The sequence below is a fragment of the Pseudopodoces humilis genome, chromosome 17 (genome assembly GCF_049639895.1).
Source record: "Pseudopodoces humilis isolate 2021_Gansu_Grassland_sample_001 chromosome 17, ASM4963989v1, whole genome shotgun sequence".
Lineage (NCBI taxonomy): Eukaryota > Metazoa > Chordata > Aves > Passeriformes > Paridae > Pseudopodoces > Pseudopodoces humilis.
The window spans coordinates 1,149,556-1,176,047 of NC_142216.1; the positions used below are offsets into that span (position 1 = coordinate 1,149,556).

The 26,492-nt window shown below is 44.8% G+C and overlaps 2 protein-coding genes across 3 annotated transcripts in view; one reads left to right on the forward strand and one right to left on the reverse strand.

The window, feature by feature from the left end:
- AFF4 (ALF transcription elongation factor 4) overlaps positions 1-20,126 on the forward strand; it is a 45,885-nt gene extending 25,759 nt beyond the window's left edge. For both annotated transcript variants that reach the window (XM_005523698.3, XM_088063454.1), the window contains exons 6-22: positions 151-187; positions 1,657-1,705; positions 2,263-2,283; positions 2,822-2,876; positions 3,850-3,887; positions 4,264-4,426; positions 4,893-5,810; positions 7,919-8,007; positions 9,468-9,705; positions 10,693-10,790; positions 11,309-11,372; positions 11,511-11,647; positions 12,048-12,119; positions 12,783-12,876; positions 13,550-13,593; positions 14,389-14,609; positions 15,159-20,126. In XM_005523698.3, the coding sequence (XP_005523755.2) occupies positions 151-187; positions 1,657-1,705; positions 2,263-2,283; positions 2,822-2,876; positions 3,850-3,887; positions 4,264-4,426; positions 4,893-5,810; positions 7,919-8,007; positions 9,468-9,705; positions 10,693-10,790; positions 11,309-11,372; positions 11,511-11,647; positions 12,048-12,119; positions 12,783-12,876; positions 13,550-13,593; positions 14,389-14,609; positions 15,159-15,277 (2,457 nt within the window). In that variant the 3' untranslated portion in view covers positions 15,278-20,126. The remainder of the gene's footprint in view (positions 1-150; positions 188-1,656; positions 1,706-2,262; positions 2,284-2,821; positions 2,877-3,849; positions 3,888-4,263; positions 4,427-4,892; positions 5,811-7,918; positions 8,008-9,467; positions 9,706-10,692; positions 10,791-11,308; positions 11,373-11,510; positions 11,648-12,047; positions 12,120-12,782; positions 12,877-13,549; positions 13,594-14,388; positions 14,610-15,158) is intronic.
- Positions 20,127-20,762: 636 nt separating this feature from the next.
- On the reverse strand, positions 20,763-22,661 carry LEAP2 (liver enriched antimicrobial peptide 2). The gene is made up of 3 exons (XM_005523697.3): positions 22,548-22,661; positions 21,996-22,135; positions 20,763-21,006 (listed from the first exon to the last, which is right to left on the reverse strand). The coding sequence occupies exons 1-3, from the start codon at positions 22,602-22,604 to the stop codon at positions 20,970-20,972; spliced, it is 234 nt and encodes a 77-aa protein (XP_005523754.1). The 5' UTR covers positions 22,605-22,661; the 3' UTR covers positions 20,763-20,969.
- Positions 22,662-26,492: the final 3,831 nt, after the last annotated feature.

The following is a 26,492-nucleotide window of genomic DNA, read 5'->3' on the forward strand; positions in this document are numbered from 1 at the left end:
ACAGAAAGAATCCCATTTCTTACTTGTTGTTACTCCCTTTTGCAAAGATTGTCATCCATTAGGTAGAAAGAATATCTTCCTTACAGCCTGGTTTTAGTACCTTAAAATTCCCACTGAAAAAAACCCACTTGTGATCTTTTATTCCCTCAGGAGTCTCAGCAGTCCAGTTTTGGCACTGGAGAACAGAGTGAGTACACGAAACTTCCTGGAATGTGTTGAATGTTTTTTGTTGTCATTTGGTGTTCTCAGCATCTCCTGAGATGTCAGGGGTTTTAGGAAATGAGGTTTTCCAGACTGGTCACAGGATGGAGTCTGGCTTCAAATTTTCTCTGCTTTCTCAAGTTTTAAGCTGTTAAAGAGCTGCTTGATATTCTTTTGCATTTCTTGTTCAGATCTTGAAAGTTATCACTGAGTGGAAGGGTGGTGTGTTTGAGGAAAAAGATATATTTTAATTGATCCCTTTCTTTACAAAATACCTCTGTGGTTGATTGATTTGAGAATAACTGAGTACTAAACCAAAACACCTTAAAAAACCCAGCTCCCTGCTTTGGGACATATTAGAAACCAAAAGAGTGCTTTTGCTTTTATTTCAGTAGAAAAAAGCACATGACAATTTCACCCTTTATTTTCACTTTGACATTTTAAAGTCAAGAGAGAGAACTGGTCAAGAACTCATATCATAATGTGCTACTATCCTTGAGCTTCTTGCACTTTTGGACTTTACAAAAAAGTAGCTTTTATTTCTTTTAACTGTCATTATTTTGAATATTACTGAAATGAACACAAAACTCAGGTAAATACCAGGTAAAATGGAATGAAATTCGTGTTGTTATCTTCCCAAAGTCCTTCCACTCCCTCTTGTAGTGATTAAACAGCTTAAATAGCAAAAGAAGAATGGTTTATTCTTAGATATTCACAAGCAGCTTAATCTGAACATCTGATACAGTGGGGAATTAAGGGAACAAATTCAAGCTTAATTCCATAATGCTAAACCATAGGCTCACGTTATAGGAGCAGCTGATCTTTAGGTGTGGAAAAGAAGAGCCAAGGTTAATTAAACACAGAGCCAGTTTCCTGTGCCTGTTTGGATTTTCTGGAGAGCTTTGAACAGCCTCAGTTCTTGTTTTTGTTGAGCTGCACTCAGTTATTCACCAGAATTAAAGAAAAGGGAAGGGAAGAGACCCCAGACTAAGAAGCAGATTTTATCAGGGTGCATTCCTGCTGTCAGAATTAGTGTGTGAGTTGGATTTTGGGATGGGGAGGTTCTCATCCATCAGAGAAGCATTCGGAGCTCAGCAGATGGATCTGTATCCCATATCCTGCATGTAAAAGGCAAGAGTTTCATCTTGGTAGGAGCAGAACATTTTTCCACACCATTAATAACAAATAAAGTGTGTGTTGGTTCACACAGCAATGATTTAAACAATTTTCTCTATTTTCCTGGTTAAATTTTTTGCTGTATTTGGTGTTTTGCCTCTGCATTCCTCCCTCCCTCAACCTGGGGAGGTTGTACCTGGTGTCACCTGGGCACTGCTCCCTGCTGTCCCCTCACATGGCCTTGCTTTATCCATCACTGCATCCTTGTGGCAACTTTGGGGTGAATTCTTCTGCTGTGCCTGAGTTCTCAGCTGTGCTTTTCTTCTTTTCTTCTCCTAGAACGATACAATCCCTCATCCAAAACATCCAATGGTCATCAATCCAAATCGTAAGTGGCTGCTGGGCAAACATTTCACCAACAATAGTTGTATTTTAAGAGGTTTAGGAAATAGTGTTCACTAGAGTGTGAGTGAGACTCCAGCATCCTTCTCCTTGGCTGGCAGCAAAAGGGGATCATCATATCCCAGCAGGTTTTTTGGGACAATAAACAAATACTGCTCACTGGAGTAAGAAATACTCTGTGTCCCAAGAGCAGGCACTTTAGGATTGTGCTGAGGGAACTGTGCTATTGCCAAAGCTGGGAATGGGAGAACCCCCGAGAACAGGAGGAGACATTGGACACCTGCTGAGCTGGGATGCAGGAGAAGGAAGTTTAAATTATATTTACTGTGACAATACAACTTTAAATATATTTTTTAAGTGATTAAGATCTGGTGAAGAAAACCCTTAAAACCCTTAGCATCATTTTTAAAATGATGGCAATGACCAATAGTTGAGGAATGAGCTGCTAGGGGTTGATGTTCCTGTTCAGATCATCAGTAGAGCAGCTCACTGTGAAATTCAGGAGAGTCAAACTTCTAATTATTTCTCATTTTCTCTCTGCAGATGTGAATCGAACCAGACAGAGTAAGATGTTTTATTTTTATAATCAAATGTTTCCAGTAATCACAAAGGCCCTGCTGTGTGTTTTCATTGTGCTCATGTATTCTCAGTATGTGAAACTGTGTGTATGTGACTACCAGAAGTAATTATGGCTTTGATTAATAGTAATTAACAATGGCTTAGGACAGTTGCACTGCTGCCACGAGACAGGAAGCAGCCGCTGGGGTTGGCTCTTTTTCCTCCATTTCAAACATAATTCTTGCCCATTGTATGAAGTTGAACATACACAGGTTACCTCCTCCCACACCAGTAAATTGTGTCAGATTTCCTTTCTAAATTTAACAGAATGGACTCAGGAGCCAAGGTACCTGAATCCTCATTCTTCTCTGAAGAATGACTCAGCTCACCATTCTTAGCCATGAAACGTGTGAGTTGTGTCTGGTGCCTCTCACCCACGCAGCCTCTGCGGGATAAACAGTGCCATGTTGAAATCTAGCAGAATGCTTTGGAAGTCATTCAAGTACTTGGAAAAACTTGTCTCACTTTCTCCCTTTTCCCTTAGTATGTTGAAAGATGACTTAAAACTTAGCAGTAGTGAAGACAGCGATGGAGAGCAGGTACGTTCCTTAAATGACTTCCCCAAAACCACTGCACTCATCCATGGGGCAGCCCTGGGCAGGGATCTGTGGCCCAGCAGCAAACTGGGCAGCTTAGCAGATCTGGGAGGCTAAAATCTCATGGAATGTTTGCAGACAGACCTCAGGTATTCCTAAATGTAAACTTGGGGAAAATGTTGTGCAAATAAATTGAAATGTTGTGTTTTGTGGAAACAGTTTGCTTTTATCTAGAAATTCTTCTTAACTGATTTCACATGGGCCTTCTCTGAACATCACATGACAGCAGTGCACTTTAAAACTTATTTAATGGCTCTTTAATTGCAGATAAACCCCTTTGTGTTCTGCCATCCCAGCTCCAGAGCTCATGGTGTGAACATCTGTGTGCATTGGTGCCCTGGGATGTTTGGAGGTGACAGTGGGCTGTATCTGTCCCTGGGAGTACAGCTGCACCTCTGTTTTTATTAAAAAGTCTCTTTTTTACTCTTTTCAGGATTAATTTTGTGCAGCTTCTACCAGACTGGCACTTACCATGCTAAATAAAAATAAAATATGTGTCTGTGCTGCCCAGTAACCCCCACTGCTTTGGGGTTTCTTCTGTTCCCAGTTCTGGTACTTGATTTTCTCCAAGTGGAAAACCTGGAGTTGGTGAACTCCGTTTACCCTGGGCATCTCGGGAAGATCATTGTGAGATGCTGAACCTTCTGATTCAAAAAAGATGGAAACAGAATATTAATTAGTGGTAAAAATGGGAACTCTCACAAATGGAGTCAGAATATAGAGATTTGTGCTGAAAACTCAGAGAAATAACACTGCTTCTCTTTCTGTAGAAGGAAATGCACATCAATTTAAACTACTGCAAATAATGATTTTAAAAAAAAAATTAGAGGCTCTAAACCGATGTTTTGCAACTTAATTGTATTTACAAGCCTGAAATAGCTTCTAGAAGCTTCATGCTCTTTTTTTTTAATTGCAGGACTGCGATAAGACAGTGCCAAGGAGCACACCTGGAAGGTAGGAATTCCTGGGGGATTGCAGCACAGGCAGCACAGCGGGGATGTGTTCAGCCCAGTCAGCACTCCTGGCTTGGTCTCATTTCCAAAATTCATCTTTGTCCTTTGGCTTGTGTAAAGCAAGAGGTGATTAGAATGTAATCAGTGATTAAATAGTAATAAATATAATATTAAGTGTTTCCTGCAAATGAGACTGACCACTTTGGGAAGGGGCAGCACCCAAAATCTGTTTGTTTCCAGGCTGAGCTGTGTTCACTTAGACTGAATTTTCTCATGAACGTTGATTAAAATGTTACATTTTGTTACTCCTAATGAAAGGATTTGAAGGATGTACTTGTGCCCGGGGTAATGCTTGGTTTCCCTCCTTTCTGTTGCAGTAATTCTGAGCCTTCCCAGCACAACAGTGAAGGAGCAGATAACTCCAGGGATGACTCGAGCAGCCACAGCGGCTCCGAGAGCAGCTCCGGCTCCGACTCGGAGAGCGAGAGCAGCTCCAGTGACAGCGAGGCCAACGAGCCATCCCAGAGTGCATCCCCCGAGGTAGGGCTGCCAGGACCTGCCCTTCAGCAGCTTGGCTTTCATCCTGGCATTTAGCAGCACAAAAGTTCAATAAAGTCTCACACTGCTAAAGAAAAAATAGATGGACCAACATGGGCTCTCTGGCAGGCTGGGCTGTTCTGCACTTCCTGTGGTGGATCTTGTGATGGATCCTTATTCTCTAGATAAGCCCACATTTGATATTGATTTGAAGTGGTTTTTACCACCAGTTGTCTGTTGGAGAGCAGAGTTAGATATGGTATCAGAGCCGTAAAAAACCATGGCATCAAATATTGCCTGTTGGTAGCAGAGGGAAAATTTGTGTTATTGGGGCCTGTGTTTCACTTCTTTATCTCAGGTTTTGGGTGTACTTCATGCTTTGGTGTGCAGCATCATACAGCTGCCGCATGGAAAAGGTGGAAGAAATGGGAAATACTTTCTCTAACTCTGCTTTTAACTTTGTTTTTAGCCAGAGCCACCGCCCACAAACAAGTGGCAACTGGATAACTGGTTGAACAAAGTTAATTCCCATAAAGTGTCACCAGCTTCTTCCGTGGACAGCAATATCCCTTCTTCCCAAGGCTACAAGAAAGAGGGACGGGATCAGGGTACAGGGAGTGGGTACACTGATCAAGGTGGATCCAAGGACTCCATTTCTTCTACACCAGGGAGAGATTCCAAACCCACCCAGAAGGGCTCGGAGAGCAGTCGTGGGAGGCAGAAATCACCTGCCCAGAGCGACAGCTCGACTCAGAGGAGGACTGTAGGGAAAAAACAGCCCAAGAAAGCAGAAAAAACATCTGTGGAAGAGCCCAGAGGGGGTCTTAAAATAGAAAGTGAAACCCCAGTAGACATGGCAACAAATATCCCTTCAAACAGGCACAAGGCAGCCACCAAAGGCTCCAGGAAACCCAACATAAAGAAGGAGCCGAAGTCTTCCCCTCGACCTACAACAGAGAAAAAGAAATACAAGGCTTCAAGCAAATCTGCCCAGAAATCCAGGGAATTCATCGAAACAGATACCTCATCCTCTGATTCAGATGAAAATGAGAGTCTGCCTCCTTCCTCACAAACACCCAAATACTCTGAGAGCAATAGGACTCCTGTTAAATCTTCCATGGAGGAGGATGACAGCTTTTTTCGGCAACGGATGTTCTCTCCTATGGAAGAGAAAGAGCTTCTGTCCCCACTGAGTGATCCTGATGAAAGGTACCCACTCATTGTGAAGATTGACCTGAGCCTCTTATCCAGGATACCAGGGAAGCCTTACAAGGACGCTGATGCTGCCAAGGCGGAGAAGAAGAGCGCTCCGGAGAAACACGCCCGGGAATCCCAGAAACAGCCCTCGGACAAGAGCTCCACAAAAGGCAAAAGGAAACACAAACAGGTGAGGACTCTGGGGAGATTTCCCTGTCCTCTCAGCCCTCAGAGCATTGAGTACCCCAGAATCCTGGTGATGCCTCAGGGTAGGGACTGAGCTGTGCAGGAGGGGCTTTCTTTGCTGCCTTGTGTGGAGCTCCTGCATCAGCCCTGTGCTGTTACAGGAGACTGCTGGGATTTTCCTATGGAAACACCTGGAGGAGTGTCAGCCCTGTAGCCAGAGCTCAGGGAGGTCACAGATCCTGTGCCTCTAAGCTCTGCATCCAGCCCTCTCCTGCCTCCCTGGAGCCAGCCCCTGGTGCTCTGCAGGCCAGCTCAGGCAGCTGATCCAACGGGAAACCCACCTGGGAAAAAAACTCCAAAAGTCAGTTTTCAGCTGGATCAGCTCCCTGAGCCATGGAATTACTCATTGCCAGGATAAGGGATGGGGCAGGACTGGGCCTGGGGCATGGCAGCAGCAGAAAACATCTCAGGTGCTGCTTTCCCGCGAGCAGGGGGATCTCTCCATAATGATACCGAACCTTTTCCAAAAGCATTTCATCTTTCCAGCAAGGAGTAAAAAGCAGGAATGGTTGGGGGACAGGAGTCAGTGGGGGAACTGAGTAGAAAGGATACTCTTGGAGGGGGGAATGTGAGTAGTCAATGCTGGTGTAATTTTAAACTGCTTTGTGAAGGCTCAGCACAGGGACCCTGTATAAAGGGCAGGCCTGGGACTGGCAGCAGGCTCAGTGATCCAGGGAGTCTGGTTTCCCTGAGGCCCTGGGGCAGGGATTCCAAAATCCCTGTGCTGCTCTGGATGTCACTCCAAAAGTTTCCTTTTACCATGTCAAAGGGATCTGACAGGGGTTGGAGACTTTGTTGACATCTGCACTCCCAGGACTCTGGGAGATCATTCCCAGAGTCATTTGAGGACCTGGATCATTGCAGTCACACCAGTTCCCTGCTGAGCAACCAAAGTTAACTTGCTGAAGTCAGTGTCATGCAGGAGCCCTGACATTTAACTGCAAACAGATTTCTCCTGTACTGTTCCTACCTAAGATTCCTGTTTTCTCTGGCTGAGGAAATGAGGTGAGAAAGTGAGCTTCTTTTGTAAAGAGGGAATAACTCTGACCAGTACAGTGAGCAATTACTTTTTGCAGGTGTTACTGTATAACTCCTGATGTTCCTGGGAAGGCACTCACGTGTTCCAGTGGGTCTGAATTCCCTGACTTCTCTCTCTTTGGCCACTTTTGCCTTTAACCACACACTTGGAATCACAGTATTAAAGATCTGTGTTCTCACATCCAAGCCACAAAGCTTTGGTGAGACCAGTTAAATTTAGGTTTTATCCCAGGAAATGGTGGTGGTTAAATGTTGCGAAGCCTCAGATCACTCTGATGCTTCCTGAGAGGATGGAATCTGTGTGAGCCAAAGACAGGACCCCATTTCCTCAGCCCTCAGTTCTCAGTTTGTGCTCCAAACCCAAGTGGCACCGCTTGGTTTTCTGCATTTCCTGGGTTTCCTTCCTCACAGTTCTCAGGTTGCAGCATCAGTAACAAAACCAAAACCTTTGGGGCTTCAGTCTGGGGTTTGTTACCAGATGATTTATTCACTAAGACCCCATTTTCCCTCTTATTCACTGTGTTGATCCATCCAGTGCTTGGGGAAGACATCTTAGAAATTTACCTCCAAGACCCTGTGACTTGAGGATTAAATTGATAAAAATGCCTAGTTTTCAACATCTCTGAGCTGACTTTAATAGACTGATGAGATTTTTAGCCTTTCCTGGCATTCATCAGACACCTCTCTAGACCCCACAACATTAAATCTGTCTCCTGATCTTGCCAAATCCTTTGGCAGATTTTCCTGAGATTTCATAGTTAGAATTTATCTATGAAATGAACAACTTGGCTGTTGCTGCTTTTATCAGGTTGCAATTTAGTAGCCAGACTGGGATTTTCATTTTGTTCCAGTATCAGGGTCTGGTAAGGATTTGCTGAGGATGAGCTGTGGTTTTGGGGTCTGTATTTAGCTGTGAAACATCTGCTGAATGATGTCTCTCAGGGTGAAATGCTGCCACTCTCAGTGATGTGTAAATGTGGATCTTTGGATGTTTTTCTCATTTGCTTTGCTCAGAACGAGGATGAAAACAGAGCCAGTGAAAGCAAGAAAACGAAACTGGAAGAAAAAGCTCCCTCAGGACACAAGAATTCCAGCAGTAGGGAGTGAGTATCTCTGCTCTTCCCTGCACTAGGGTCAGGCTGACCATGGATGGTGCTCATCATCCCCCTCTTCTCTCTCCCACCCCAAGTCTTCCTCAAATAATTGGTAAAACTTCATTTTTTTTTACCCTTCAAATGAATTTACTTCAGAGCTTCTACAAGCAATTGGTGGAAATGAATTTTTATCCCCAAAAACACTGGCCAAGGACAGTTGTGCTCCTGACAAAGTGAGGTGACCCCTCCTGTGAAGGGAATATTTCCTTCCTGGTTTTTTCTAATACACAGTGGGGTTTGGGTTTGGTCTAGAAATCAAAATCTGTGCTTCTAAATTAACCCCATCTGGTAATTCTCTGCCTGGTAAGTTTTAAACTGAACTGGCTTTCTTTGGGAAGCTGATGGCATTGAGCTTTAAGTCCATGGATTTAACTTTCCAGCTCTTTGATTTGATAGTGCAAGAAAAATGTGATACCAAAGCAAAGTAATAGAGCATTGGCAGATCAGCACCATTGTTTCATGTGTTATTTCTGGATTCCCCATGCTCTTTGCAACACCTCTTATGCCTTTATTTGATTGATTTCTTGGTCAGTGTTAATCCACAGGAGAGATTAAGTTTTTTTCCACTGCATTTTGAAACTTCTGTTTCAGTTCAAGCGACTGAAAACTGGTATAATTGTGTCATGGAAAATATTCTGTCCAGTGAGTAATAGCCAAATTGCAAAGATGGGAGAAGCTGCAGCAATTTGGATGCTACAACTTGTGTTTGTCCCTTCTGAATTAAACAGTGTCTTACTGTTTGTTAGGGAACAGCTGTAGAATGAATGGATGCATTTCTGGGTTGATTTTTTTACCTGATACTTGATCTTTTTTCTGGTGTGTGCTTGAATGCCAGTGCAGTTCTCTGAAGGACAATTAATTAAATTATTTCTAGAAATAATGTGTAGAAATAATAATGGTGGGAAGGCAGGAATAGCCAACAGCATCCCTCAGCAGCCAGGTGAGAGTGTCCTGAAAGGCTGTGCTGTGCAAGTTTCCCATTCCCTGGGTTCCAGAGGTTTATCTGGAGCATCTTTCCCTGGAGCTGTTGGCTGGCTGGTGTGCACAGACAGCCTGGCGCTGGCATTGGCTCCCACTGCTGAAATTGGGAGGGTTTGGGGTGGTTTTTGTGCAGAGCTGGTGCAAGGGTGTGGTTTTATGGTTAGAACTTGTCTGGTTTTGCCTGTGTTTTCAGGTCAGAACAAATAAAATGGTGAAAACAAGTTCAGTCTGGCTTTGGAGACACCTAGACACTGAGAGGATTATTCTGCTTTTCTGCAAAGCTGGGTCTGACAGGAAAAATTTTGGGGGTGGAAAAAGTGTTTAGTTTAAGATTTGTGTGTTTGGTTTTTTGGGGTTGTTTTTGTTGGTTTTGGTTTTGTTTGTTAAGGCAAGAAACTCAAACCCTGAATTTGTTCCTTTTTTTCCAGGTCTTCAAAGCCAAGTGCTGTTAAAGAGAAGGATTTGCTGCCCTCCCCTGCTGCCCCAGCCCTGCAGAAGGATTCCAAGCAGGAACATGGCTCCAGGAAGAGAACAGTCAGTCAGTCCTCATCCCTAAAATCCAGCAGCAACCCAGGCAAGGACAGCAGCAGTGGCAGCAAGAGCAATTCCTCTTCCAAGCAGAAGAAGACAGAGGGGAAGGGGTCCAGCAGTGCCAAGGAAGCCAAGGTAAAGGGCTGGTTCTGTCCCTGCCTCTCGTATTTATTTTTTTTTTTTTTAATTTGATCTAGGTGGCCATTTCCAGCTCAGTTTAAAACATCATTAGTTTGAGATGTGCATTGTTTCCTGTCAGAGCTCAAGTGCCTTGGAAGGCCATAAATGAGAGGACAACTTGGAGAGATCATGGAATCTGAATGCTTACCCTGCCAAATTCCTGTGTTAATAGAGGGATGGGTTTAGTCATCCCCTGGTGCTGCCTGGTCATTGTTCAGTGGTTCACAAGATCACTAGAAAGCTGCACACTGGAAATGGAGCTGAGAGGCTGCTCCTGTCTCCTCAAAGCAGATACAGAGCTTGTCCTGGTTTCAAAGAATAGCAGGAGCTCAGTCTGTGCTCAGTGCTGGGATGGGAAGCTCTGGCTCTCATTTTATGACATTGTAGAAAGATGATTTCAACTCCAGCTCAGCAATTTACAGAGCTCTCTTTGGTTGGAGGGGAGAAAACATAGTCATGGAGATGGTGCAGGAAATGGTTTATAAGAGATTTAGGTTGGGAAGATTGATGTGATGGAATTTAAAAATATAAATATCCCCAAGCCAGCTGTTAATTTGTGATATGTTTGTTATTTTATACTTCAGGTGTGCTTACTCATGTCTTTCTCAGAGGAGTAACTAGTCCTGTGTGGGTTTTTCAAGGCAGCAGCATTCAGAGAGAGTGTTGTTGATAGAAATCCTCAAAATCCTCCTCATCTCTGTTAGAGTAGAAAAACAGGATTTAGAAACAGTGACAGGTGAGATGGAGGGAGGGATTTCCTCACCCTGGGTGTATCTGGAGAGCCTTGGCTGCACCCTCCCCTCTGCAGTGAGCAGCCCCAGCCCTGTGGGATCACCCTGGGAGCTGAGTTATTCCCACTGCAGACTGTCCTTCCTGGCTGGAATGGGGGAATTTATACAACAAATGCTCTTCTTGTACTCATGGCATGGATTTCCCTTCCAGGAGAAGGTCCTGAACAATTCCTCCAGCTGCCCTCCTGCCTCTGCTCAGGCCACGGAAAGTGTGAAGTCGAGGAGAGCAAAGCTTGTTTTTGATGATAGGTAAGGACAGAAAATTCCCTTTCCCTCTGGGGGGCTCTGGATCTCAAGTACAGGCAGCTCCACACGGAGGAGAGTTGGTGTTTTGCTCCACAAAAGATGTTACACACAAGCTCTTTGTCAAAGAAAATACCTTGAAAAGAAAATAAAACAAATATTTCACCATCTTGTGTAGACTTGAGGTTTCAGTTGGGCCAATTCAGATGCCAGCTTGCTTTGAAAGCACTTCTTTAAATTCACTTTACAGGTGAAGTTATGTTTGCACCAAATGTAAAATAACTTTCTGCTTAAGAACTTGCTTGAAATACTGTTGGAATTACCTGAAACTAGAGAATTAACTTGAAACTACTTTTAACAAAATTATCATAGTAGTTAACTAATTTAACAGATTCCTTTAAACAGTTTTAGCATGGTGTAGCTTGAGTTAGAACAGAAAAAGCCCTGAAATGTGGCAATATTAAACAGCTCCAAAAGGCCATGGGTGGCTCCAGTCCCTAAATCCGTGTCCTCCTCTCTTGCAGGACTTACTCAGCTGATCACTATTTGCAGGAAGCAAAGAAGCTGAAACATAACGCAGATGCTTTGGTGAGTGGCTCTCCAGTGCCCACCCAGTGTGTGCCCTGGGGTTGCTTTGCTGCCTTTGCCACCCTCCTGCCCTTCTGTGCTGGAATTCCCTTGCACTTCCCTGGTTTCTGTTGTTGAGTTGTTCCTCCCTCCCCGCAGTCGGACAGGTTCGAGAAGGCCGTGTACTACCTGGATGCTGTCGTGTCCTTCATTGAGTGTGGGAATGCATTGGAGAAAAATGCTCAGGAATCCAAGTCCCCGTTCCCTATGTATTCAGAAACTGTGGAATTAATCAAGTAAGCTTTGCAGAGCTCCTGCAGGGGCAGGTGGGTGGGGGGAGCTCTGGGAATCAGAGCTTTGAGGTGGACAGAGGTTGTGTCCCCAGCTTTTGAGATTTGTTGTCATTCCCAGTAACACTGGAGCAGTGACCGTTTCATTCCAGTTGCTGGGGTTTAAAGCATTTCCAGGGAGGGTGAGGTGGTCCCCAAGTCCCTTCAAGTCCCTCTACAATGAGTGACCCACGAGGAGCAGAATTATTCTGGTTACTGCTGAGTCAATGCTTGATTCGGGGCTGAGAGATGTTCCTAAAACAGTGGAGACAGCTGAAACTGGAAATTCATGAGAACATGAGTGTTTTGTGAGTGATAAATGGAAGTAGTTTTTGTTCTGGGGCTGATTTGCTGCCTTTCTCTGCAGATACACTATGAAACTGAAGAATTATTTGGCCCCGGATGCGACGGCTGCGGACAAAAGGCTGGCAGTGCTTTGGTGAGTGTGCTGGGGCTTCCTGCTGCACCCTTGTGCATCTCACACCTGTAATCTACACAAAATGCTGTTTTACACCGAGCTCTTGGGTGTTCCTGGACCAAGCACAGGACTTTTCCACTTGGCTGTACACAAAAATGAATCTGTGTCTGATTACTGAAAATGGGCATGTCACCAGCAAGGGCCAAGGCCTTGAAACATTGAAGTGACAGCAGAAGGTGCCTCTGGAGCACTGAGCCAGGAATAAATCCCACTTGGACTGGCTGTGGGGACTCCAGGAGCCCTGAGACTGAGGGAGTGGCTGCAGAAGGTGTAGAGGAGCAGAAGCCTTTGGTTCAGGGGAGAGCAAAGGGAAGGCCCTGGCAGGGCTCAGGGTGTCCTGGCACAGGAACAATAAATGAAGGCCTTGTCTAGGAAGTCACTGGTGTCTCCCAAGTCCAGCAGCAGCAGCATCATGGAGAGTTTCAGTTCCAGCTTGAGGCACATGGAGCTGTTCCAGTTCCCTTCAGAATTTCAAGGTGGTTGTGGATTTACTGGTTGAGTTACAGCTTGAGAGCTGAGCTGGCAGGGAGAACATCAAGGCCACAGCTACTTAGGTTTTTGACATGCACTGAGTTGAGATAAGCCTGACTTTAATTGTGACTGATTTGTCCTGTCTTTGGGCAGCCTTCGATGCCAAGCTCTGCTGTACCTGAGGCTTTTCAAACTGAAAAAGGAAAGTGCATTGAAATACTCGAAAACTCTGACTGAACATCTGAAGGTAATTGCATCTGTATTTTCTTAAAACATTAAAACCTAATGGTATGGAAGCTCTACATCACTTAAAGTTCCCAAGTGCAATTTCAGACTGCTGCATGTGAACACCTCTTTAGAACTGGACTTGAAGGTGTATTAAAGCTGGGCAGAACTTTAATAACAATAACCCTGCTGGTCCTGGCATGACAAGTCTCTGTTAATTTGATCTTCTGTAATAAATGTAGTAGGCTTCAAGGTTGTTTGCAGTGGGATGTTGGCTTGGTTCACGTTAATTGCCCATGAATTGATGTAAATTTCTGTGCAGCTGATTCTGAAACTTCCAGTCTCGATGCTGAAAAGGCTCATCACATACCCAATCTCTCAGATTTGGGATATCTTTAATTGTTCAATGCCAGTGATAACACATTCTTTCTATTAAAGGGTTGAAAAAACTAAAATGTTCCCATAAGGGACAATGGACTACTGTAATACTTCTTTGTTTTGATGAAATAACGCCTTGATTTGTGTTTTAGCCATCAGTAAAAAAGGATATTTCCCTAAATTTCAGTTTACTGTGATAGAGTACATTTCTTGCAAGTACAACTACAAAAAAAACCCAGCATTGAATAACCAGATAAAATGTAACTAGTGAAAGTATGAACACAAATCAGGTGAAATGTGTCTTTTCCCCCACACAGAATTGCTACAATAATTCTCAAGCACCGTCACCTGGTATGGGAAGGTGAGTACTAAAAGCTGTTAGCTCTATTTCTCATCTTACAGGACGTTTTCTACATTTCCTGTGTGCCAGGCAGGCTCAGGGAGCAGCTTTTGGGGTAATTATTTGAAGGGTGTGGATTTTGATCCATTTTTTGTGTAGTTATCATGGGGAGGGAGGTGCTGCAGCTCTGCACAGGTTGTCAGGCTAAAAAAGGGGCAGTGTGCCACCAACCCACAAGTCCTTTATCCCAGGGAGTTTTGGTATCCAGTTTAATGCTTCTCCCCCCAAACAAGGACTTTATTAGTGCTGCAAGGCCAGAGGTTACAAGCACTTGCAGGATTCTCTGTTCCATAGATTGGCAATTACTTCTGCTCTTTTAAACCCAATAATGGACCTTTGATAAATTATTCAATGAGTTTAAGGGGAGGGCAATTCAGATTTCCATGGTGTTATCTGCAGTAATGTTGCATAATGCAATATTCTGGCATTGGAGTCACCAAGTAGCTGTAAGTTTTTTGTTCTTACTCTTTAAAAGTTCATTTAAACAATGAATTTAAGATTTTGTTGAGTTAAGAGATGCTCAGGTTTGGTAATTAGGTTTTGTAAGCTATAAATAATTGTTGGATGATCCTCAGCAGTTCCCAGCTCGATATTTTCATTTGTTGTAGGGCAAATCCTGATTTTTGGTGTGTAAAGTGGGAGTATTTTCCCATCCCACACCCTGGGCAGAGGGATCTTAGGGGACATCCCAGAACATGATGTATCTAAAGCTGATGCATTTCTGCCTTTCCTATTCCATCCTCTCTGGGTGAGCAGCAAACCTGTCGGGATGCCATCTCCAGTCTCTCCAAAGCTGTCTCCAGGGAATTCAGGAAATTATTCTTCCGGGGCAGCCAACCCTTCAGGGAGCGGGTCCTCGGTGACGATCCCGCAGCGCATCCATCAGATGGCTGCCAGCTACGTCCAGGTCACCTCCAACTTCCTCTATGCCACTGAAATCTGGGAACAAGCAGAACAGCTCTCGAGAGAACAGAAAGGTAAGGGCTGCCTCAGGGGCACTGAAAGCTCCAGAGGGGGCTGGGACACTGCCGGGTTTGGTTTTGTTGATGGTGCCTTGGGTGCTGAACCTCTGCAAAATCAGGGGGAAAGTGATGCTTTGGGTTGCAGGGATACCCCAGGCTGGCTGTCGTGGTTGTCGAGGTGGTGGTGGAGTTGTGACATAAAAATCTTGGTTGTGTTTCCTGTAAAATGTTCAGGGTAGGAAGAGGAAACTCGGTGCATTTCCCTTTCTGAAATTCTTTAGTGAAAACTTCTTAAGGAAGTTTGACAGTAGTTTAATTATTTTCAACTAGTGAAATATAAGTTTTAGAGGAAAACCAAGAGGTTAGGCAATGGTTTAGTTGTTTCCAAGCAGCCTTGTGCAGAAGAGTGAAGAAATGGATTAGGAAGGACCTTTCTCCCTGACTGCCCCCATTCCCCCACCTCTCCTCATTCCCTTTCTCTCCATCCCAGCGGTTCATGCTGGGAACTAGGCTTGCATGTGGCTACCAGATGTGCTCCTTTAACATGTGTTTGTGCTGTTTTAGAGTTCTTTGCTGAACTGGACAAGGTGATGGGGCCCCTGGTGTTTAACACGAGCATCATGACGGAGCTGGTGCGTTACACCCGGCAGGGCCTGCACTGGCTGCGCCTCGACGCCAAGTGAGGAGCCCCAGCCCCGCCCGTTCTTCAGCTGCCTCTGACTCCTCTCCACAACACTGTGTCATGTCAATAAGGAAGACTGCCATAACACATTGCTTAGTTGACACTAAGAGCAAGGAATGCTTTCCCATGTCTCCCATCCTCATTTGTGTTTTGTGTTAAACCCCAAATCAGCTGGTTCATGGACTTCTCCAGTATTCCCGGTTTAAGTTATTTAAATATTTGAAAATTTGCTACATGAAAGTTGTAGTTTTGCTGATCTGTCGTGGATAGATCATTGGGATTCCAGTCACACAATACATGAATAGTCAGTTTAAATCCTATTTATTTTATTTTTTTTTAATTTTAATTTTGAAAAGCCTCATTTGGGGCTGGTTTTAGCTATTTCTTCTTCCCTAAATTTCCCCTTTTGAGTACTTAGAAATTAAACCTAGACACTTTATTTAAGTACTTTGTGAGCTTTGTTACTCTGTAATGTCTTGTGGTGGTAGAGCCTGTAAAAGGAACTAGGGTTGATAGGTTCTAACGAGTAGGGACACCATACTTCTCATGCCTAATGAGTCAACTAATAAATGACAACTACAGATTTATTATTGCAGAATTTGTACTAAATAGAAAAGTTCCAGATATTCTTCTACGTATTGAGATACTTCATTTAAATGAATTATAAAGAAATTTATATGGAAAAATATTTAGCTGGATCTGCCTTGGATTGTTTCCAAGGCAGCTTCAAGCCATCGATTAACACTATAACAATCACAAAACATTACAGTAATTTGCATTTAATGTAACGTCCAGGCAATGGTGTAGGAGTGACCTTTGGTCCGATGGGTGCGATGCAAACAGGAAAGGCTTTGGAAAAGGACAATCTCGTGCTTTTTTGCATCTCTTCATTTCAAATACCTTTTGTTTCCGTGCTTGTCACTTTTTGACAGTTACAAAATGGGGGAACTCGGTGGTTCCAAACCAAGAGTAGTTCAATTCCTACCAGAACCGTCATTTGCATCTTTTCCATTGACTGAGAAACCAGGAATCTTTAGTAGAACTCTAGGTCCATTTTGTCCTCTTAGGGTCTGCTGGGTGATGGACACTACAGGCTGGCAGCGCAGCAGCCACCGTGGGGTGGGAGCAGAGCTGCTCCTGCAGGAAGCACCGTTCTGTTCTGTGCAGGATGATGGCAAACTTGGCTTTACCCCGTGCTAATGAAGGTCCCGTTCATGTCACGTCCGCTCCCGAGGGGCTGCTGGGTGCCACGGAGGGTTGGTGGAGCTGCAGGTGGCCCCTCTCCGAGTGCAAACCAAAGTACCTTTCCACGTGAGGTGCTTGTCTGAGTTAAAGGTTTCAAATGCTACTGCTTTCAGTATTGCTTAGTGCCCCCAACATGTCTGGTGTGCCTTATGCCTTACTTTTAGATGAAGATTTTATGAACTGTTTACAAGATGTTTTACAGCAGGACCAGGTATACTGTATGCAGTGGTCTTCTGCAGTACTTGGGTAAAATTCCATTTCCTTTTTCAAAGTCCCGGTGTCCGTCACACAAACTGACTCATCGTGGTGGTCTCCTTCCCCAGAGTCCAACTCTGAATCCTTTGGAGTGAGATTGTGGAATGCTGCTTTGTTTTCTCTCCCATTGAACCCTTTATTCTGTACCAGATATGAACGTGCATGTTCAGGAAAATTATTGCACTAAATTTTTTGTGTAGGTGTAGTTAAGTGCCAAAATCACGGCAACCTCGAGAGAAGGAATAGAATTCTACGCTCCTTAGTACTGCAGTATGTCCTATGGGCTTTAAGAGTTTAGAAGTTTTGCAAATTAGTAACCTACTACAAGGTAGCTGCATCTTCGTAGAGCTTCCTTTGCGTCCCAGCGTGTTTTGTACTTCCAGAAAAGCTTTGCTACGTCCGGATTGATAAATGGGGAACAGACCTGGGCTCTCCCTGACTCGACTCTTCAGGTCTGTCGGAGCATCCTTTTTATGGAATCACTGTGCAAGGTCACCTTTCTGTTAGTCTTTGCTGTTGGAGACAGAACTCTGTACCCTCAAACTCCCCGCCGTGGGCATGGGACACTGTCAGCTGTGTTTCCTTTCCTCCTCTGAAGTGCCTCGCACACCTCTGACGCTGAGAAATCCCTTGGTAGAAGTTGCATTCGTGGGTGGGTTTGTGTGTAGTGCTGCACTAGCCAGCGTGGCTGTTCCTGGCTTGCTCCTTTGTGCACAGTCACCATTGCTGTCAGCAGGAATGGTGTCATCTCGGGGAATTTTTTTTCCTTAACTAGAGTCCCACAAATACCTTTGGGTGTCACGCGGAATCGGCCTCTTGAAAACGCATCGCTTATCCCTAGAGCAGTGGATCTTAGAAATTGGCTTCAAACAACCAGAAGGGTTGTTTTTTTTTTTTTGCAAAATGTGGAGCTGAGCTGGTTGAAAGTGTCCCAGCTGAAGGCTGAGCTCCATGGTGGGATATCCTCTGGAGCACTGGCCCAGGTGGCGTGTCCGTGCGGGGGACGGATAGGAAATGCCTCGTGCAGCTGGGGCTGGTGCAAACAGGTCAGATCAAACCTCACAATTCCAAAAGCATATCTTCATTTGGGATTGACCCTTGTTTCCAAGAGGAAAGTTCTGTACTTGATGAGATTTTATAGCCAAAAAAAAAATAAAAAAAAAAAAAATAAAAAGCAAATACGTCCTAGGCTTCCATCCCTCTGCCAAGGTAGGAGGGCTCTGTCCCTGTCCTTGGCAGCTCCCAGCACCACAGGGGGAGTGCAGGTCACAGGAGTGGCTAAGGAAGGACTCCCCAATCCTGGCTTCCCAAATGATTCTCTGGACAGGGAATATGTATCAATACATATCAACTCTGTGATTTTAATTCCCTTGCTGATCATGGCCCCAGTTGGTGAATCTTAAAAATGGCTCAATCAGACTAGGCTTGCTCAGCTATCTGTGCTGTTTGACTTTGCTCTCAGACTTGCAGGTTCCAGGTGATAAAGGTGCAAACCATTTCTAATTCCAAACAAATCTTCAGGACACCAGAGTAAACCAGCCCAAGAGTTTTGTTTTGATTTGAATCTCAGCCATAAAGCAGAGCAGACGGACGGCTCTCCTTGGCTTCGATGGCAGTATGCAATTTGTATTGTATGTGTCTTTTAATATATATGTGTATATATATGACTCAGTCTGTCCAAAGTATATGTTATACTTGTTTTTAGATTATGGTGCAACTGACTATATTGATATATTATTTATTGAGTGCTGAGTCACCATCTTATTGGTGATAAATATTGCATATTATCCAGGAGTGCAATGTATATTCCTTTAGATTGCTGAGGCTTGATTGCTGTGGTAACAAAAAAATGCCCTGAAATGTATTTATGAATGGCCCCAACACACAGAGAGTCAGAATTTATGGGAATGATGTAGCACTTGCCTGGGGCAAGTAAAATAAAGCCGTAGGCAGAGAATTATGGGGTTTGCCCAAAAGGCAAACTGCTGGAAAGAGAAACTACCTTTGCTGTATTTAATGTCATTTTCTGAACAGATCTTTGCTGTCACTGCAGTGTTTCCATTGAGGCAGATCCACAAGGGCCTGAGCAAGTCAAGTTTGAATTACCCATTGGGGAGTAAACAACTTCCAAATTTCTTACCTTCCCAACAAATCCTTGGGTCAGGGTTGAAACTTCTCCCTCTGATGTGTCAGTGTTCTGGAAAACCCCTGGTCCTGAGCAACGAGGTCGGTGCTGGCCATCCTGAAGGACAGAGAGGAGCCAGAGCTCCCCCAGATCCAGAGCAATTCCAGGATTTCCAGGCAGGAGGTGTCCGTGGGAACGGTGGCGAGGGTCGGAGGGCTGGGGCAGCGGTGCCCCCGGAGCCGGCTCAGCCCGGGCTCAGCCCCTGCATCCCCTTGGGAGCGGCTCCAGCTGCTGTGGCAGCTCCAGGGAGCCGGGCTCCTGCTGTGGCCGTGCTTTCCCTGGCTGAGTTCCCCCTGGGAGCTGAATTCCCCGGCTCCAGTCTCTCCCCCTGTCCCGGGACGCGGCTCCCGGCGCTGCCTTGGCATTCCGCATCCCAAACTCTACTCCGAGGACCAGGCATGACTTTCCAAGCACAGTTCCTGACATTTGTATCTGGTCCCCCTTTTAAATTGTTTTAAAAAAATTTTGTATATGGAGGATAAAGTGCTTATATATTTATTAAAAATCCTTTATCTTATTTGAAATTATTATTTGGTGAAGAAGGGGTTTTTCTTTTGGGGGAGGGCTGGGGAGGGGAGGTAACTTTTAACCTGTCACTTATAAATGAAGCCCTGATTAATCCTACAGAAAGGTACTATTAGTAACTAATGGGATGTCTCTGTTTTATGCTTTGTACATGACAAGTCCATGTGTTACATTTTGTTTTCTATCAAAAGATTTGGGCATCTGTCTTCAACCAAAACCAGAAAAAAAAAAAGAAACAAACTGTGATTTTATTTGTTGCAATACATTTGAAATTTCAAAGGGTACTTTGGGGCTCAAAATTAGGATTTCTAAGTCAGTATGTGCATTTCACGTAATAAAGCTGTTAATGGTGAGCAAAGTATTATATACTAACTAGATTTTTTCCACATCTGTATAGTATATTCTATGTATTTTGTGGTATTGAGATTATAGAAAGTTTAGTGTCTGAAACATGCGTTTAATGTGTATTTTTAAACAAATTTATGGCAATTAAAATATTTGGAGAAAAGGGTATCACATTTCAATTTGTAAAGATCTTTTTAACTACTGTGTCATTAAAATGCTTTGTACAATGCAAAACTGTAACTGGAGAAACTAAGTTTAATAAATATCAAATAGATTTTCTGTATTAAACTTCCAACCCCCTGTGCTTGTATCTGTTTTGTGGGGCCTTCTCCTTCCTGGAAGTTCATTTTTAGGCAGAATTTTCATTCCTTAATCCTATTGCTCTGTGAAACAAAAGAAAAGTAGCATCCAGTGTGTGTGTCCAGACTTGTTGATATTTTTTTTTGTCTTTCAGCCTCCAAGTCAACATCCAACACATCAAAACAGCATTTTGATCGATTCATTTTAAGACAGGAGATAAGGTCAGTGGCAAAAGTCAGTCTAGGACATGTATTTAAGTAAATTTGATTAGAAGAAATTAAAAGTAAATAGTTCTCATTGCACTTATCGCTGAATATATTTGGGATATTGGAATTGCTATCAGTATTATCAGTTTGGCTCCCTCTTTCCAACAGGCCTTTATCTGAGGACTGATAAGAGCTAGATTGGGAGGAGATGGGGCCTGATCTACTTTATGCTCTTGCCAGGGGAAGGATAAATGTCCAGAGTCTGTCTGGAACTGAGCCCCAGCTCTGTGCTCACCGTCCACTTTGCTCAAGATACAAGGAAAACCAAGCTGCTTTGCTGAATATATATTTTAATTCACACCTTCAAATAAATAATAGAAAGCATTACAAAAAAACCAAACGAGGAGGAGATGCAGAGCCCCTTTATTGAGCTTGGCCAGAGGCCTCCTGAGGCGTGGCTGTGGGAGGAGATGCTCTGGAGCTCCTTGAAGTCCTTTTATCAGCACATGTGACAGAAATATTAAATACCCTGATTGCTCGAGGCCCTTCCAGCTCCTGAGCAGTCAATAAATACATCCCAAGTGCGTGGAGCATGGTCAGCAGTAACAGTGCAGGCTGTGCTTGGTGCCAGCTCATGCTGAGGCTGTGGAGAGGAGGCAGCGATTTTTCCTGGAGGAAAAGAAACCATCATGAGGCACCGAGAGCTGGGGCTGCCCCTGCCAGGTACCAGCAGTGCTGGATCAGGCACACTGTGTTCCCCTCAGTCTTGAGTCATTTGTTGGTCTTTGATTTCCATCAGAATTCCAAACACAACATAGCAGCCCAACCACCCTCTTCTGTTTACTTATCCTCATAATTTATTATATAATTGTATAACTATATTATAATTATATATCTTATATCATCATATAACTATATATTTATAATTTATAATATAAAAATATATTATATTTTATATATTTATTATATAAGCTTATTTATAACAATATTCATTAATAATAGGATGTACTACATTCATTAATAATAGTATATATTTAACCATTACTGCTATTGCATTTAGTAGAAAATGACTATTTTCTATGCTGTCTCTGAGTGCTAGTGTATGCCTATAACAGGTGCCATACAAAATCGTGTTTCAGTCATTAAGTAATGATTTTAACTAATCAATTTATATGTAGTTGAACAATTTGCTCATGCCTAATGAGAACTAAATAGCTTTTGCTATTATAGTTGCTTTTTAAACTATGAGCTTAAATAATCACCTTAAAGTGATTAATTTAGGGTAATTATTAATATTTAATATTAAGATATTAATACAGGTTTTTTCACTTTTCATTAAGGAAAATTTTTCTTTTAAAAGGAAAAAAAAAATTTCTTTTAAAAGGAAGCATTAATGGGAAGGTCTGTAAGTTGGCTAAATGCTGTCTGGAGCCCTCTGTTCTCTTTGCCCAGCCAGGTTATTTGGGGTTGCAGTGAAAGGACCAGGACTGGCACTTGGGAGACCTGGACTCTGCTCTGTTTGCTCTGCTTACTAAAGAGTCTGAGTCCGTTGCCCCATCCCTATTCCTGGTATCTTTTTTTATGCACAAAGTGACCTCTGGCTGCAGTTTGGATGAGGCCAGGTGGGAAGTGCACGCCAGCACGCTGAGCGTGGTTACCTGCAGAGCATGGTGAGGCACTCGCTGTTGTCCCTGCACGAGGCTCCGATGGGTCTCAGGGACACTCCTCTCCAGAAGGGCGTCATCCTCCGCTGCCGGGGGCTGCGGGGCTGGCCCAGGGCCAGGGACACGCCGTGGGTCTGGAACAGAGCAGGGTGACCGTCAGGACTCGTGGCAGCTGCAGCACGTCCCTCTTCTGCTGCTCAGGTCAGCGGTCTTCATTTTGAGTGAAGCACTTGAGATCTTTCTGGTTTTACCCTCTGGGTAAAGCACTGCTTGCAGCCCAACCCCAAATAAATGTCTACCAAAATTAATGATGGTTTTAATCTCCTTGGGAGTGAAGGCAGAATGAATGGCTGAGCCATGGCTCAGAGTAGCCCAGTATTCATTAGGCAGTAACTCCACATTTTTATGATGCTGAATCCTCTGAAAAGCCCTGCTGTCACCTCTTAACTCCTACCAGTTGTCCATCCAAATCATAAGAGCTTTTATGGACTGCCTGTCCTTTGAATTAGCCCTTTAAATATTTATTTCAGTATGATCTCAGTTTACCTGGCTGAGCAGCAGTGAGCAGAGCAGAAGGGCTGCCATCACTTTCCACCAGTGCATCTTCCCAGCGGGAGCTGTCACTTGGAGCAGCTGTGGGCAGAGGAGGCACAAAGAGCTCCAGTCAGGACTTCCCAGGCTTTCAGCTACATTTTTATAGACTTCATTCTCTTATCGTTCCATCAGCTGCCAGTTATTACAGGACCAAAGTTCACTTTGGAGCAAGAGGGAATTGCTAAGTCTACATGTGCTGCAGTGATCTGGTTCAAGGCCTATCTCAAGCTAATGATTTACTCCCCTTCCACTTGTACTTTGTCTGGTCAGTTGTGCTGACCCCTTGTGCCAACTGTTCCTTTTTTTAAAGCCCACCTAAGATGTTACCAGAACTCCATGGTTTATTTGTAAGCAAAGGGGGGGGGGGGTGGCCTAATTATTATGGTCAAGATCAAAAGCCTAATTTAACTTCCGTAGCTCTGAATTAGACAACCGGGGGTAAGGGTTGTCTTGCAAAGCTGATTTGGAGTAGAGAATTGTGCTTTTGATTTGTTTCTCACTCTTGGTACATGAAAGAACCGTAAAGAAGTTGCTTAACCTTTATTTCCAGGCACATAGTGCTCAAAAAGCAGGTGTAACACTTTCCAGCTGGGTTTGGGAATGTAAAATATGTGATAACTCACAGAGCTCTTCCCCCAGGAATCCAAAGGTGTCAAAGATAATCATCTCTCTGCAGATAATGGAAGAGGCTGCCCAGGGCTTGTCTGGAGCTGAGGAGCTCCATGTGCAGACTGTGGTTTCCCTGGATGAGCCATCTCTGCCCCCAAGCTGTGTCATTCACCACCAGGCTTCCAGAAGTGGCAGCAGCACCCATGGGGATGGAGGGGCTCTTTGTCATTGAGAGGAAGCTTCAGTTTTTCCATTGTGGAGTGAGATTGCAGCAGCAGAGAACAGTGTGAGCAGAGCTGGTGCCTCTCCCCTCCCCTCCCCTCTGCTCACACGCTTGTGCTTGTCCCAGTGTTTGTGTCTCGTGCTCCTCACCTGTGGGATCGTGTGGATCCTGTTGGATGGGGCTTGGAGCAACCTGGGCTGGTGAAGGCTGGGGAAACTGCAGGAGTTTTAAGGGCCTTTCCAACCCAAACCATGCTGTGCTTCTGTCTGGCTCCCACATCTGTCCCACATGCCCCATATCTGTCAGGTCAAGACATGTGAGATTGCAGAGTGACACAGAGAATCCCAACTTGTGTCATTGTGTGCGGGTTTTGGAACACACTTTTAATTCAAGTAAATACTTCATAAAGTAGCAAGTGTGTAATGAACTGTGTTTTAGCTAAATTGTAAATACAGATCTGGATCTCACAGGCTCTATTTCTCTGATTGCTTAATATGAAGGCACAAGTGCCAGCGTGGAGGGCAAGTGACTTAGATTAAGATAATGCTGTGATGTCAGATGATTAGTCCTTAGCCCAAATTTCACTGTGATTAAAAGAAAAACCTTCCCAGCACAGTCTACGACCACTATTTGATCATTTCCATCCTAGGATGGTTCTTACACACCTTCCTCTGCCCTATTTGTTTTGCTTCTCTGGGAGAAGGAAGCAAAATTTTCATAATTTCACCTTCTTGGATCTTAAGGGAAGGAAATGGGACAGTAAATCATGGCAGACAAGTAGCTGAACTTAAAAAGTTTATATTTGGCTGGAAATTTTTCAGTTGCTTTTCCCATAGAGTCCTTCCTTTTCATGCATCTGAGTTGTAATTTCTGCTGTTTCCATCAGGCACTAGTGTAGAACACAAAGGGGAGACCAAGGCAGCAGCAGGAGCCCTGACTTTTTCCATGAAGCACAGGATTTGGAAGAGCAGCAGAGCCCTCCGTAAGTCATCCTCTCTCAGCCTTTCTGGCTGGGGAAGGCTGGTACTTTGTGATGATATATCAGAATTGTTGGCTGTCCTTCTGGGTCACTAATAGCATGAGACTATCCCTGCCAGGCAGCAAACTGCTCTGTACAAGGAACTGGGGGAAAAAAGAGTATAACTGAGCTGGTCCTTTCCATGCCCACAATTCCTGCAGGCCAGTAAGATGCCACAGCAGAGATGTGAGAAAAGAAAGACAAAATGCTGCTCTGTTGCCACTTCTAATAATTACCCAAAGGAGAACAGAAATAAATGAGTGAAAACTTTTCAAGCACCTTGTTCAGATTCTGAAATGCCCATGGATCGAACTCGCAGTGCCACAGGTCCAGCAGGAGCCATCCCAGCTGGGAATGGGGCCTGCATCTGAGGTGGAGGTTGGCTGGGAAGGTTTGGGATGGCAGGGCAGGTAGCAGCAGCAGCTGGTGGAGCAGCTCCGTGCTGCCCCTGCCCTCTGGCACTGAGCCTGTCCCTCCGTGCTGACCCTGCCCCGGGCCGGCGCATGCCCGCGGTGCCGCTGCCCCTCTGTTTGCGTTAGTCTGGCCCCCGGGCCGGGCACGGTTCAGCCGTCTGCGGGCAGGAGCAGGGACCTCCTGAGAACCCTGGGCAGAGCTGCTGGGAGCACACTCGGTGCCAGAGCTGCCGAGGCAGAGCTGCACAGGGGCTGTCACTGAGGCCACCCAGCCCTGCGGCTCCCGGAGGCACCGTGAGCAGGACCCCACGTTCTGAATGGAACACCTGTACTTCTGTACAGGCACACAGTGACAGACAAGGGGGAATGGCTTTGCACTGCCAGAGGGCAGGGCTAGATGGGATGTTGGGAAGGAATTGTTCCTGTGAGACCCTCTGGTTTCCCAGAGAAGCTGTGGCTGCCCCTGGATGCCAGGTAGTGTCCAAGGCCAGGCTGGACAGGGCTTGGAGCCACCTGGGATAGTGGAAGGTGTCCCTGCCCATGGCAGGGCTGGAATGGGATGAGCTTTGAGGTCTCTTCTGGGATAAATCTGCCTCTATGCACCTCTGCCAGCTCACAGCCACAGCAGCCAGTTTGCTGCTCCCCACTTGCTTAAGCTGCCTAGAAAGTACCAGTGACCCAAAATGCAGTTAAGCACAGAATATTTTTGGCACAACTTGGGAGCACTGGCTGACTGATTTTATTGCTACTTCTGCCAACCTCAGGCTGTGCTTGGAGGAAACACAAGAGGCTGAGCTCAGTCTCATGTGCTCTGAGTGAGCCCCAAAATGCTCCAGCAGTGAGCTATAAAAATTGCATTGCCCCAGCTTCCTGAAGTGAGAGCCTGAGCATCATTGTCTTCCTGACAGCCTAGCCCTGAGCACACAGGGAAACAGAGGGAAACGTCATTTCTGCCCTGCAGATAAGATAAACTCCCAGGACAGCTACAGGAATAGCATAGCAGGAACACCAACGTGTTGCTCTGCATGGGGCGGGAGCTGGAGGCAGTCAGTGGAGCACTGGGAGGAAAAAATTAGGATAAAGGAACCAGTCAGGTGTTCTGAGCTTCCAACAGTGAAGGTGTTTCTACACTCAGAGACACCGGCTGAATTTGTCACATATTTAAGCAACTTTATTACCAGCAGCTGATTTTTTAATCATCTTCAGGCATTAAATAGACTTGCTTCTCCCAGCAGTTTTCAAGAAGGTTCTAATGCAGCCTCTTACTCTAATCAGATATCAGAGTGTAGTTAATCACCCAATTAACATTAGTATAACTAGGTAATTAGAATCACAGGATCAGAGAACAGCCCAGGTTGGAAGGGACCTTGGCAGATCAGCTGGTGCAGGTGTTTGTGGGAAGGGAGCCCAGAGGAGGTTACCTGGCACCCCGTCCAGTCACCTCCTGAAAGCCCCAGGCTGTTCCAGGGACTGATTGTTCTCACTGGGAAAAATTCCTTTGTTACACAGAGATGAAACCTCTCCTGGTGCAGCCTGTACCTGTTCCCCTTCATCTTCTGCCCAGGGCTCCCGTGAAGAGCGAGCCTCTGGCCAGAGGTCAGGGTCCATCCCAAATCCCAAGCCACCAGCCAGCC

What these genes read in the sequence shown, in the direction of transcription:
- LEAP2 (XM_005523697.3), bottom strand. Translation starts at nt 22,604, where the DNA reads ATGCACTGGTGGAAAGTGATGGCAGCCCTTCTGCTCTGCTCACTGCTG. An exon ending in GCTCACTGCTGCTCAGCCAG is followed by an intron (nt 22,136 to 22,547) that starts GTAAACTGAGAT and finishes GCTCTGTTCCAG; the next exon opens with ACCCACGGCGTGTCCCTGGC. An exon ending in TGCCTCACCATGCTCTGCAG is followed by an intron (nt 21,007 to 21,995) that starts GTAACCACGCTC and finishes CTTTTCCTCCAG; the next exon opens with GAAAAATCGCTGCCTCCTCT.